Below are 14,496 nucleotides of genomic sequence, written 5' to 3'. Positions count from 1 at the left end.
AGCTGGAAGAAGACGCCCCTACCCCAGCATTACATTCTTTTCGTGAACCCCCCACAATCCTGTATTTGTACACAATTGCCATTCACACAGTTTTAAACATGACTATTTGCCAAGCCCTTTTCAGAACTAACATTCCACAATGCCCCCATCTTCAGATTTAAGAGATTTCCCCCTACAGTCCTTTGTCTTGATTAAAGGTAAAAACCCTCCACCCCCATGCCACCTCCCAGCTTACACCTGCAATGCTTTAATTAAAAAGGCAAGAGCTATGAACAGGTTTTTCGCCGGGGTTCAGAGCTTCGTTGCTGATCAGTCCTTTTCATCAATTTGCTGGATGGGCAGGTGAACCTGCAGCGGGTCTCGAAGCCTCTTAAGGTCCAACTCTGCCTAAAAGTAAAAGATGCATTATAAAGAACAGGCTCCCAATACACCTTCCCCAACCCCATGCCCCTTTCCAGAAGGGAAAATTTTTCTTTATTTCCTCATTCTTCCTGTCCAAAATTGAGGCATTCAAGGAACAAAACAGTCACAGGATTGGATTCGAGCAAACCATTCCCAACTCTTACTTGCTCTGTGCTTCTCTGAACTTGCTGACACGCAGCCACTTAAAGAATATGGTAGGAAGAGAACATGTTCCCATAAACTCAATGGAACTTTTTTAGAGGAGCTAGATTAACAGGAATGGTCAATACTAGAAGAAAAGCACTACAGAAATAGCCACCCAAGGCAATCTGTATTCAAGAGCGTAAAAAAAAAATCAGAAGTCTTTCACACAGTCTTGGCTCTGAGCTCTCTCTACTCCTCACACAGCTCCTTCTCCAAGGCAGGGGGGATAACATCTTGCCCTGTATATCCTACACTGTCATTTCCAGAGCCTGGGAATAAACAGAGAATGATACAGTGAAAAAGAGAATGCAGTAGCCCTGCTTTTTCTGCTCATGCCTGCTTTTATCAGAAAGGCTCTCAAAAACGAGGACAAATCTCTTCTCGACTCCTCTGTTGATCAGATCCCACACTAGGGACAGTCTGCCACAAGGGTCTTCCCCTGTAATACAATAAATCTGCCCCCATCAGCACTAACAATGCAGCTTTTTTGAACATGATTTTCCAGGTCTGCTACCCAGCGCACTGAAGTGCTATGTCAGGGAGGCATGAACTGAATGGATGCGAGTCTCCATTTCTCACTAAATCCATCTGGTGTGTAGGAGCTGAGAAGAAAGGAATTCTTGAATTAGGCTCCTCTGAGGCATGAAGTGCCTGAAGCAACTCAAGATTTGCTAGCAGGTTCTAAAAGGCCCTTACAGATAGGTACAGGCGACTGTTTCATGTTGATTTATACATCCAGCAGTTCTATTCCTGGGCACATCAAAGCCAATTCAGTGATTGCATTGGGGCTGTGACAAAAAAAATGGGCTGAAAACCTTAGAGATATCCATTCTTGTTGGAGGTGCATCTATTAATAGCAGATGAAGAACTAGCAAGCAGTAATTTCCCTTATTTCTGGAAAAAGCTCTCGTTACCTGAGCAATTGCATCCTTGAGTTGATTGTATTTCTCTAGGTCAAATCTTGTCTTTTTGGCTCCTTTATGGAAAAATAATAAGTACTGTCTGTCTCTGGCATCTGGATAAACATACTCCTAAAGAAAAAATAGGAGAGAAGGTCAGAATAAAGCATGACAGCGCAGTATACTATTAGCACAATACGCAGCAGATGTTTTGGAAGTTCAGCCATAGCTAACAGTGGTGTGTTTTCAATGCTGTGTTGGTCACAAATCCAAAACACAGCCCAGGAGCTGCTATGAAGAAAATTAACTCCATCCCAGCCAGACCCAGTGGTCAGCCGTTCGCTTCTCTACTAGTACATTACACCCCAATGCTAAGTTACCATCACCACACTCCTGAACGCGTGCGCCTTTTTCTGCATAGAGAGAACAAAAACTGACACTTCAGGATTGCAACACCAACAGTTTGTGAGGAGTAAGGGAGAAAAAAACTTTAAGTACCAGAATAAGCCTTTGTCAAATGGCCCTTACTCTCCTTTCCTTAATTTTATAAACAATTAAAACAACATTAGTTGCTCATGAGTTCATCTCATAACCAACCTACACAGGCAAGAACAAGAGTGCAGTACCACAACTCTTGCCAGGAATACGCTGTTGCAAAAAGCCAGACTTTTAGAAGACAGATAACTCAGAGCAGTTAACTCCAAGTCCCACATAGCCTCTACAAAGCACTGGAAAATCACCCAGTCTCCATCTGGTACGCACAGAATAACTGGGCTGTCAGGTGAAGAAAAACTGCATTCAGAGTCAAGCCACTTTGAAACAACGAGATTTCTAGTGACAGAAATGCATGCTAGTTGATACAGATGATTTGATTAAAACATCATGTCTGAGTCCAAACATGGCAGAAGTTACAACAGCACTTAGCAGAAAACAGTGTGACAGGGACGTATCTCCTCAGCCCCTGAAACGACACAGCTAACAGAGCCCTGGGACCCTGTGCTGGAACACCCATGGCATCTATTCTGATGGTCTTGTGACAGCAGAGACCGAGCCCTTCCTCCTTCATTATTCAGGTGGGATTGTCTAGTTAGAATAGGAGTGGTAATACAAACCACGTCACAGAAATCCCCACTGAGAGTCTGTCACAACTACAAGGACCCAGAGCAACACAGCTCTTGCTTTGTGTGAAGTTTCTAACAATAGAGCTAGTCTACTTTTAAAAATACTGAAAAGCCAAATAAAGAGCCAACAGATCCATAACTGCACCAAGGAAAAAGCATTCAAACAGATCTGCTTCATCTGGATAGGCGGCCAGAACACCTGAACAAAAGCATTTCCAACACGATTCCTGAGCCTTTCCTATCTCTTAGGAAGGCCAACACCTCACATCAGAGTTGTGTTTGTGCGCTTCCCTGGAACGCAGAAGGTACATCACACATTTGGTGTATTTAGGCTGGTAAGTCATAACGTTTAGAGACCCCCTGGAACAAATCAGTGTGCGTGTGCATGCAGAAACCATTTTGTGCCGCTACGTGAACTCGTATAGCTGAGGCAGTCAGTCACAGAGCATACAAATGTTTATGGTTAGACATCAGGAAATCAATAATGACCACCACCAGAAACACCCCCCATCAGCAGCCAAGAGAGCACAAATTAATTGAGGTGGCATCTAAGTGCCAGCCGGCTAAAGAGGCAGCAAAGCAACTTCTAGTAGGCGTGATTTTGCTATTTTTCTATGGAGTAGAGCTCATATCAAGTCTTCTAGTGGAGTGTCAATGTCAGCACAAGAAGTCCTACCTGGCGAGTCATTACGAAATAAGCGTACATTGCCATGGCACTACCATAGGTGATGAAATAGGTGACTGGTTCCATAATGTCCCAAGAATACTCCCACCAGGTGAGGCGGGCCAGAATCCCAAACTGAGTGGCCATGTAGGCCAGCCCTCCCCACAACACCAAGGTCGTCCTCTTCTCTGCTTTCCTGCTGAGCTCCAGCCTAACCTGCAAAAAACAGAAGCACATGCCTTGTATTCTCAGAAAAACACATCAATAGGTAACATAAAAATAACACCTTGTACCTATATTTAATGTTAAGTCGGGACATGATCGAGTCTAGGTTATGCAGACAACTCTGGACTTTTCCATCAGTATCTTGCCATCATCCATATTTCGCTCTGAGCATGCTTTGGATACTTTGCAAAGCTGCTTATTCCTCTATGTTCAGAAACATTCTGTTGCATTAGCCCCAGTCTCTATTAGCAGGTTCATTTCCATTTCTCATAAAGCAAGGAAACAACATTTCTACAGACATCAGAAACAGATGTACTTTGGTATACACAGAGGCAACTTCTTCAGTGACCTCAAACATATTTGAAGCATGCCGGGGCTTAATTAAAACATCGACATGATTTAAGACTGCATTTAGAGGATAAGTAAAATACAAACGAGAAGCTTCTCACTTTTTCTAGCGGTGCTAGTTGCTCCTTCAGTTCCTCTAGTCTCCCTATGAGCTCCTTCTCTTTGTTCAGCTGGTGCTCCTCAATGCACAAGGCGGTATACAACTGCTGAACCAATGTCTTGACATCATTCAGCGTAGTTGCATTTTCATGGCTTAAGAGCTCTAGGAAAGAAAAAGACTGATTTATATGCGTTTATCCACAGGACTTCTTGCACACAATTCAGAAACTGCTATTACTCCGCACAGGAAACATTTGAAACAGTCCTTCTAATACAAAAGCCTCTGGAAGAGTTCCAGCACTCTAAGATAATGCAACGTCTTTGAAAGAAAACCAGGCTTTATTATCGGATATTCCTAAAGTTTGATAAGAACAGGAAGAAGATGCATGCTAATAGCTTGCCAGATATCAACAGCTACTTTTGATCTGTAGTTAAATGCAAGACTCAGCAAAGACAAGTGAACAACTAGTATGATCGATCACATCAGCTGCCAGGCCATCAGCAACTCTAGTCCTTGACTATGGCAGCCACTGATCTTAGGTCAGTGGCTCCAAGAACATGCAATTTTATAATTATTTTGAGTACTGATGCCAGGAATTGTTTCCCAATACTCAGGGGGCAACTCTCTTACTGAGCTGCCTACAGGGCGATGAAATCCTCCCCTCCACATTTAGACAGGTAGTGACACAGCCACTGCCTGAAACAGCCCACAGCCCTGCACTGCAGCACAAAAAGGATCCCTACGGGAAAGCAGCCTACAAAGGAGCCGTGACCACTGACATTGTGTTACACTGCCCACATGGGAAAAAAGTAAGTATAAAGCAAAATAACTCAACATTAGGCAAATAAAAAAAGTAGCATCCTTGGGCTTGTACCTTAGGTTATGAAGAACAAATTTATGAACACAGAGAACACAACCAACAGAAAATCTACAGCAACCTGCCTTCTGGGAAGGTAGACTTGGCCTATAAGTCTTGAAAGAGCAGCAAACAAAAGAGCGATTGATGACAAGCAGATGACAAGCTAGGGACAGCTTAAGCTTTAACACTAGCAGCCCAAGAGAAAGAAGTGACTCAGTGGTCTGTGCCAAGGTACGCAGTAAGCAAACTGCACTCATCCCAGCTAAGCATCTTCTACTCCACTGTGAAGAAGCAGCCCACGTGACCCTACCAAAGTGACTATCAAGAGATAGTGCTTAAGTGTCTGGGCACACACATTTCAAAATACACAGCGTGATTTTGTAAAGAAGGAAACGCAATAGCTAAAAGTTGAACAGAACTCATCTCAGTGCCTCCTTACAGGCACATCCATTTCAGTACAAGCTAACTATGGAAATCTCCTTGACAAATGAATCAGAGGCAGCAATTCCACATAACCTAGGTGATCCCAGAGCTCACCTGCCAGCAAAACACTGGTATAGCATACGAGCAAGCTAACCAAAACCACACCAACTCCTTGGCACAGACTTGGCTCTCTCCAACACTTTGAGAGCAGGCTATATGAATTGCCTTGCCCCAGGACAGCAGTTTCTCCAGTGCAGAAACAGACACCACATTTGCATTCTCACTAAGTTGAGTTGAAAGTTAGAGTGGAGACCAGCTAGGCCTGATACCAATGCCTGCTCTCAGGTGCTAACAGCCAGAAGAGGTGCCTTCGTAAAATCCTCAAGGACTCCACTTCTCTGGCTTAAAAAGTCTTAAGCATGTGAAAACACTGCGCTTAGGACACAGAGCAGCAGAGTGAGAGAGCAACTGTTCTTGTGTGCTGTTCACATCTCAGTTAGATATCCCATCTTAATGGAGAGTTTTCTCTTAAGGGGCTTTTACGGAGAGAGGAGCAAACATCTCTATTAGAGGTCAGCCTAAGCCACAGACAGCAGAGAAGCAGCATCTCACCCAATGCTGCACTCCCAGATTTGAGTGGGAGGATGCTAAGGACGAGTGGCTGCACACAGATCTCTCAGTCATCAGAAGTTGCTTTTTTACTTGCTATCTTCACGTTGTGAACAAGAACACTAGAATTGTTTTTCATTTCCAGCATTCTAAGTACCACACTTTGCAGAAACAAAAGTCTTCACTGTCGAGTGGGATAACAGTTCTTCCAAATGAGATAAGTTTAATTCCCATTTTATATTCAAATACTTCATAATGACTTAAAAAGGTTAAATTACTTCTTGTACTTATTCATTTATTTCTCTTGTGAGGGATGCTGGCCCTGAAGAGAATGAATATTTGCTTTTCATCACTACTCTACGATCACTTGGAAATACCTAAGTAGGACTACAAGGGTTGGATTAGAAACTGCGAGCTTTCCTTCAGAAAAAAACTTTGCATTCTTGAACAAGGTAGAAAAACATGCTGCAATTTAACTGGCAAGTGACTACTGAAATGCCTTTCTGACATCCACAAGAACCAGGCTGGTTTACCTCTCTTTGGTGGTCTAACATGGTACGTGACATCATTAATGATCAGTTTGAAGTCATCCAGTAGAAGCAAATCTATGCCTGTGGAGGAGGCAACACGTGTGCCATCTGTAAGGCAAACACAACTCATTAGTAGAAACAAAGGACCTAAATATGTCACAGCTAAGCAAGCTGTAATGCCATCCCATATCCAGCTGGGGGACTTGCACATTTTCCTGCAGACAATACTCTTTGTCAAGCCAGACCTACAGAGTGGGAGATCTTGCATGGCAAACACTAGCTAAGCTATGATGCATCTGCTTTTCTGTATTTGTGATATTTTGGGTCATCTTGTAAAAGGCAGCTCCTTTCAACCCCACAGCATGAACATATTACCAAGTTCTGCAATACAATCCTCTTACATGACCTTCACCTTTCCCCACTGGCATTAGAGATGATCAGACTTTCAAGGAAGTGGCTGCTTCGAAAGGACTCTCTTGTAAGACTTACTAATGTTTCAGAGCTTTGTTGACTAACAAATACATAATTGAGCAAAACACAATGAAATAGGCCATTAAGTGAAATATGATGGAGTTCATAGCTAGGATATTTCCTTTGTACCACCTTTCACACCCACTTTCTAATTGATTATAAACTGCTTGGTAACCCTCATCTTCAGGCTACATAGTAGGAAACTCACTTAAAGTATACATATTAGACCTAATGGAGGTAAACTGAAAACATGTCCGTGGCAGATTTAAGGCCTTCAGGCAAAACCACCGGCAACAGCTGTGTACATATTCATCAGTAGCTTGAACACAGGCTTATGCTTTTTTCCACTTCTTTGTAACATCCTGTGCATTCTGAATACGAACTTCATGTTACCAACCACCACCATTACAGCCTCAGGCAGCAGTCCCCCAGTATGCTGGTGTAAGTTTGCAGTGCTCCAGCACAGGTTACTACTACACTCTGTGTTTTGAAGTCATTCCATACAAGCAGACAGGCAACAAAGATAACGTCCTTACTGTTAGGGAATCTTTGAGGCTGAAAGCTAAGCATTAAGAATGTTTTCCTCCTCTATCACTCTACAATCCAATTTCCTTGGCAAACCTGACCAAAGACAAATACTCCTACTCTAGAAGTGACATTTCTACTTTCTGGGGAACGTCTGAGAACTCACACCTTATCAAGCTTTTACTTAAAAAGGGAAAGGATGGATAAAAATGTCTGTCAAGCGAGTAAATCAATTAGTTTGTAAACAACAGTACCTGCTGAGTAGATTGCAACCCGATCGATTCCTCGGTCCTCTGCTTGCAGCTGTTGTAAAAACACACCGACAGAGTCTGAGATAGGTTTAAGCGTGAACTGGCAACGTTCACGCCGAGATGGAAGATTCACAGAGATCACAGGTAACCCGTTTTGGTAAACTACCGTCACTTCTAAAAAAAAAAAGAAAGATGAAAACAAAAATTACCCTTAAAAATGAACAGGTCTTCTCATAATAATTGTATCTGTCCTACAGAGACAAAGCAAATACGGTTAGGAGATCAACATGAAACAAACTTGAAATTTTTGGTTCATCTTCTATCACGAGATGTGTCCTTCATTGACAAAAACCTGAGAGACATCAGAAGCTTTATCTCCCATTAATTTGGCAGTGTCTATTAAGCTCTCAGTGCCACATGGAAAAGTAAAAACAGAAGATAGTTCCTCTAAGCACAATGACTAGATTTTGAGAACCAGAAAATTTTGGACGAGGGAAGACCGGAACTACACAATTTAGCAGGATTTACGGCCCAGAAGACAAAGGCAGATTGTGTATATTAGGAAACATCAAGTAAGGACCTACTTGAAGCCATTTTATTTTTGTTTAGGTCTAGTTTCCTGCTCTTTGTCCTGAGGCAACAAATATTTAAGAGAGCAGTCAGGAGTATTAGGTGGTAGAAACAGCACTCTGAGTTTAAGCTTCAAGGTCATTTCATCTAAAATTCATGGGATCGATACACTTCCTACTTCAGAAGACGGACATTACTTTTTAGGTGTAGATAAAACAACATTTTCCATTTCTTTAGTGCTGTCAGGAGCTTTTTCAAAAGCATTCTTAAGGATTTCATTGCACCTTTCTAAAATTGTGGTGACCTGTATGAACTGTAAGCTAGTTATTATTTTACTGCCAGCAAGACAGCCCACTCAGTGTACTTCAGGATGGCCATACATAGAAAAGAAAAGTTCCAAGTTCAAACTCCCTAAACCCTCCACTGAGTCACAAGCAGTCCAAACCTCCCCAAATGCAGTAGTTGCTAAGATATAGCAGCACACCTAAAAATGATTCACTTGGGATTGTTGCGTGTTTTTCTTATGTAAAGACGTACTGTTTTTTGTTGCAGAGAGCATTTGCCATGTCTCAAGGATTATGCAGTCGCACCCACCCACACTGCACCTGGCTTAGTGCTTGCACCTGTTGTAGCTACGGCCAGCTACACAAACCACACCATTCAAACTCATCCAGCTCCTGTGCTGACATTCCAAGCTGATTCAAGCAGCTAACAAAGTTACAAAGTAGAGGCAAATAAACACGTTTTATCTACCAAAAGCAGCTATTCCCAGCATCCTGCTCTTCAGAAAGTTGTGCAGCCACAGCCTTTGTACCTCCCTGTTCAGGTCAATTGCTGCCAGATGATGAACTCTTACATAGCAGCATCATTCGCACACCAGGACACATCCAGGGGCAACGTGCCTTTCTGGAAAGGGAGGCTCCTGGATGTTGAGAAAGGCTGCACAAGTGCCGCACACTTTTACAAGGAAGAGCAGCTCTCTCAGGCTTTGAGCTTATTGTCACATGCCTTCATAAACTGAATAAAGCATATAAAGCCTTCTTCCCTCTTCCAGGGGACTGCTATCCAGTGCTGACAGAGATGTCCTCATGTCATCCTGAAAGAGTAGGTAGAGGTGACCAGATATGGACATCTAAAATAGATGATGAATCTCAGTAGGCCCCAGTACTTGGAAACTGCTAAGTGTCTATTCTCAAGATTCAGTCACACCTGACAGAATTTCAGTAGCTTTATTGTTTCAATGCTTAAAACTCAGTCAGATATTTACTGGAAAAAATAAAGCAAGCTGCCAGTTTATTTGGACAGTTAGAAAAAATTTCAAGCTCCACATCAGCAGCTGTTGTGACACGAGTTATCAGATTTTGCAGTCATGCACTCCAGCACTTGAGCAAGGGGCTGGTAAGAAATGTAAGAGCATTAACTACACTTGTGATTTTTCCACATAAGATAGCAGGCTCAAAAGGAATGATCAACATGTTTAGAAGGTTAAAACAGCCAACAAAGTACTGAATTAATTGATTCTGTGAGCAGCACGTACAACGTTAACGTATGTACTGCTTATATAACCACAAGACTGCTGCAGAGAGCTCAACTGACATGAAAAACATTATTAAAACACTACTTGACCATATAGTGAGCAAGTTCATTATAGAAGGGAACAGATAAAGAGTGCTGAGTGCTTGCACCAATTCCTTTCTGTTTCTCCTGAGAGAAGAACCCAGCTCCAGGACTGCCTGCTGCGAGGGAAGTACACGCAGCTCCAGCCTGGTCATGTTTTACCCTGCACAGACCAGCTGGAGACTGCAGCAACAAATGCAGTGGGTCACTGTGTGTCACCAGCACCAGAAGTGTGTACAGATCCAGCTGAGGTGAAGCATCAGAGACCCAACTGTTTCTTCAGAGGACAGACTCCCTAAGTCTGGAATCACAGCTGTTTTACGTTTTCCTTGCAAAAAGCTTGTAGAAGTCATTCCCACCAGTGAATTATGCTAGAGAAAGTCTATAATTCCGGTTTGATCCTCGCATTGCCTCCCACACAAGTTATGTCTGGTCAGATTTTTACTGCATTGAAGGGGGAAGAGCTCCGAGGCAAATCAAAAACCCTACAAAACAAGGGGCTTGTCAATAACACAGACCTAGCAAACTGCAACAGACAGCCGCAGTAAAAGTTATTAACAAGCAATAAGGCTGTCTGCCTTCTCTTCTGCTCTGACAGCCCTGTGGATGGCCTGCAAGAGGAAAACTCCAACTATTTGGACAAAGTATCTTGGCATTTCGCTAATTATAGAGGTAAGATTTTAGCTAGTCATCTCTGATCAAGTTTTAAGCCAGTATTTAGGTGCATGGGGCAAATAAAATAGGTAATTGCATACCAGCACTTGCAGACACCTACTAGCTGGTCAGGAATGCTGCTAAATAAGACCATGTAGGATTTTAAAAGCTTTACATGCTGTATTAAGCATGAACTCTCTTTGAGGCATTAATTCCATCCATACGCCACAAAGTTTTAAACCAGCTGTATGTGCAGAGGTCTTCAGTACTTTTTTTTTTTTTACAAAAAAAAAAGATGTCAAGAACAACTTGAGCAACACATTAAGAAAAAAGCTACAATAAAAAAGGGGTGGTCAGAGAGATCAGCATTGAATATCTACTGCTGGTAAATGCAAAGTTACTGGAAAAAATAACAAGAGAAATACTTAGGCATAACATAAGAAGGGGTAAATCAAATCAGGCAAGTAGCTACACACTTAAATTATCTTCTCAACCGTATGTTTGTTCTCTACACTTCTATTTAAACCTTCCAGTTCTTATTTTGAGGTCTCCATAGCAGTGCTGTTCCCTTTGTGTTTGCACACAGTCACTCTCCTGGCAGGGAGAGCAGTTGTGGCTGAGCCCTTCACTTTGTTAGCTTTCAGGCTTTATTAACAAGCCTTAATGAGAAGAGGATCCTCCAACTGCTGGTGTCAGTCAGCATAAGCATGTCAGCCTCTGTGCTCAGCATACAGATGTTAAGCAGGCAGGCATCTCAAAGCTGTTTGTTTCCCTCTTTGCTTACGGAGATTTTTAAAGTTCCACCTACCTCAGCAGCGCGTTCTTTTGCTTTATGTTATGACAACCTTATCACAAAAAGCTTAATGCTTGAGTTGTCCTAGAATTTAAATAAAGGAACAAAACTGCCTTGGTTTCACAACTCATTTACAGCAGCAAACACAATGCTTTCAACTGTTTGAGTGGCTGGTATGAATTGTGTTTTCATCACATTAAAAAGTTAACAAGACATGCAGTACCCTGAAAGGTAGGCATCACACAGAGCTCACAGCTACATCAGGAGGAAACCCAGCAAAAATTTTGGACAGTTGCATGCAATGACATCCCTTCTTCAGAAAGCCTGTCCGGTTTTGTAAGAACAGTTATTAGAAAAGTTGACTGTTTCCTTGATTCTTCTTGACTGACTTTGTTGTCACTTCCTCACTTCGAAAGTGAATTACCTTCCAGCCAGCAAAGCCTCAACCAGAAAAGGGGTCAAGGAACATGACTCAAGCTGAAAACAAGCCAAAAGTTTCTCTGTGTCACTCACCATCAGAGGGCACTACCGTACTGCAATAGACCACTCTTACACTCTGCCAAGGAGAAAGCCTCTGATGCACCTAGAAAATACAAGCACAGCAAAAGGACAAACGTTCAGTCACGCTATCCGGCAGAATCGCACCCCACTGCCACCTCCTGTCCCCTCTCCCGCCATCCCCTGCCCTGATGCCCGGGCATTTCCTCCGACAAACCGGAGACCAGGCGAGAACAGCCCCTTCCTGCCATCTGCCGCCCAGCAGGGCTCTGCCCCTCGGCCAAGCTCACCCTACACATCTCTCAGCATATTTAGTTTCGAGTGAGAATGTGCAAGGGAACAGCTGGGGTTTTGTTCCCCCTAACGTTAAAAAAAAAGCCACAGTAAGCTAGTTTTTAGAAATTCAATTCAGACTACCATGCAGACATGGAAAGGAGAAATCCCACAAACATCAGTTCTCAAAGGTTAAGATCCAGCGTACCATTGGGAAGGTTTAGGGAGTTCTGGATTACGAGGTTCATTCTCTTAGGTTGTTTTCTCTGCTGAATTATATTATTTTTCCTCCCTTACAGAGATGGAAGCCAAACTAAGATACAAGTAGTAAACATGCCTGTTCATAGATAGAACAAATTGTCCAAGACAGAAACAAAAACTGCGATACCAAGCTATAAAAAGAATAAGCCTAATAAGAGAGGGAAGCGCGTGAATGGTTCATATGTTCTTCAACCTTGGCAAGGGACTAATTTGTTCATGAAAGCCTACAATCAGCCTGATTGTAGCCTGTCTTCTAGTATAAGTTATTTTATATTAGTTATACACTAACAGACCACTCTCCCCCCCCAGTAAAATTACAATTCTGGCAAAGAGAAGCTCCATTTTTACCAGAACAGTAAGGCACAACACCAGCTCCCCTCTGCCTCAGGGGTATATATTCAAGTGACTGCCACCCAGATTTTTCAACAGCTATGGTCCAACACAGGCATTCCTGGGGATTTTTGTTTGCTGTTTTTAAAATACAGCTGCCAAGCCTGCATTTCTATAAAGGTATCCCACAGGTAGGGCTTGCTTTAAGTAAATTTCTAATGGAAGCTTGGAAACAAAGCCCAGGCTGTTGATTATTTCTCTGCCAAACTGTCCAGATTTCCATATTTTGCAAGGTTGCTTTCAATAACCTACTTAAAGAAGCTTTCTCTGCTACTTTTCTTCTGGAGCCTGCTATGCAAATCGAGGACAGCTTCAGCTGCATTAGTCTCGAAAGCGGGACCTATGCCCAGACGGTCAGGGCATTGACAGCTCTGGGAATTCACTCTAGCTCATGTTGTATTGACACTCCATTTTTCCCAGTCTTGACAATGAAAATCATTGAAGTCATTTTCAATTTTGCTTGTTGCTGCAACTGCATTTTCAGCTTCTGACAGTGGAGTCAGGGAACTAACAGCAAAGAGGAACTCTGTGTTCAACAGCTGTAACAGAAGTCAGCAGCACAGTCTGGAAAGGGTAAAGTTAAAAAAAAACAAAACAACACTATGTTGGGAACCAAAGGGCAAATTTGCCTTTTGACATTTGAATATAGCAAGTCTTCTGGACCGATAAGCACCCCTGTGCTACTGCTGAGCAACCAGGAATCCACCCCACCTGAAGAAAAAATTTTTTTAATGAAAAAAAGAAAAGCAAACCACACAGGTACAGCCACACATTTTGGACAAATCAAGCCCCCCAGCCTTGGCATCACTACTACATCATGGAAAAGTCAGAAGCTGCATGCCACATACAAGCCAGTTTTGAGCTTCTGTTCAGAGTTTTACTGGATGAGGGAAAACCTCCATAAGAACGCAAAAAAAATCCCCAAACACCTGACCAGTTCCTATTTCAAACCACCAACTTCAATTGTAATCCTTCTGAAAACACTATACTATCTGGTGTGATACTAAGTGTGCAGAATTTATACAGTGAGACAGAACCATCTGTGAGAGCACTTTCACAACGCACTGGTTTTGTATTTATTTCACTCAATCCCATGGCAGAGCTGTGCTTCTCACAGCTTTACTCTTCCCTTTTATATGGCATTAATCATCTATTTTTGAAATACTGCACACCAGGAGCCTGCCTTCCTACCAGATTTGCACAGCAGCCCAAAAGTTTTAGTAGCTGTTTTCAGAAAAATCCTACAACCCACTAAACCTAGGTTTATCTCACCACAAAACAGCTATATAACTGAAAGATTTTATCAGCTAGCATCTGTAATGACTTTACCTTAAGGCCATGAACATTTAACAGGTACAAGCTAGCTCCAAAAAGCTCTTTGCCTTTACACAACACAGGCAAAACAGGTTGAAAAACAGAGCATGTTAGATGACTAATAAAAAGCTGAGGTGTCCTCATATGCAGCCTCTTTGACAATTTTTTCACCCCCCGAAGGTGTGCCCCAACTCTACGTTTCGCTAACCACACAGCAGTACACCACTGCTGCATTTTATAGAAAGAGACCTTGGTTAAACCTCTCACATCTGTCACTGCTGCAGTTCTGAACTGCGCCTTGCAATGCTGCTGTCAGAAACCTCTCATCTAGGAAAGCAGTCTCTGCTGGTTAGAGGGAAAAAGAGGAACAAATGAACTCCATGTCAGCACAGACCCAAACGTCATCTCCTGCCATCCAAGGTTAGTGAGAGCTTGAGGAACCATCAATCAGTTTTATTCTTGAAGGGTGACTATTGTTTTAGAATTAAGATAGAG

At 42.5% G+C, this 14,496-nt stretch overlaps 1 protein-coding gene across 5 annotated transcripts in view; it reads right to left on the bottom strand.

Moving 5' to 3' along the window:
- Window positions 1-14,496, bottom strand: part of MCU (mitochondrial calcium uniporter) — a 75,586-nt gene continuing 61,090 nt past the window's right edge. For all 5 annotated transcript variants that reach the window (XM_083844267.1, XM_083844268.1, XM_083844269.1 and 2 more), the window contains 7 exons: window positions 11,779-11,848; window positions 7,635-7,805; window positions 6,388-6,492; window positions 3,965-4,125; window positions 3,303-3,506; window positions 1,521-1,637; window positions 1-387 (listed from right to left, as the gene is read on the bottom strand). In XM_083844267.1, coding sequence (XP_083700393.1) covers window positions 310-387; window positions 1,521-1,637; window positions 3,303-3,506; window positions 3,965-4,125; window positions 6,388-6,492; window positions 7,635-7,805; window positions 11,779-11,848 — 906 coding nt within the window. In that variant the 3' untranslated portion in view covers window positions 1-309. The remainder of the gene's footprint in view (window positions 388-1,520; window positions 1,638-3,302; window positions 3,507-3,964; window positions 4,126-6,387; window positions 6,493-7,634; window positions 7,806-11,778; window positions 11,849-14,496) is intronic.

This window comes from Anser anser (assembly GCF_964211835.1).
Source record: "Anser anser genome assembly, chromosome: 7".
Taxonomy (NCBI): Eukaryota; Metazoa; Chordata; class Aves; order Anseriformes; family Anatidae; genus Anser; species Anser anser.
This window is presented reverse-complemented; position numbering and strand designations above follow the sequence as displayed.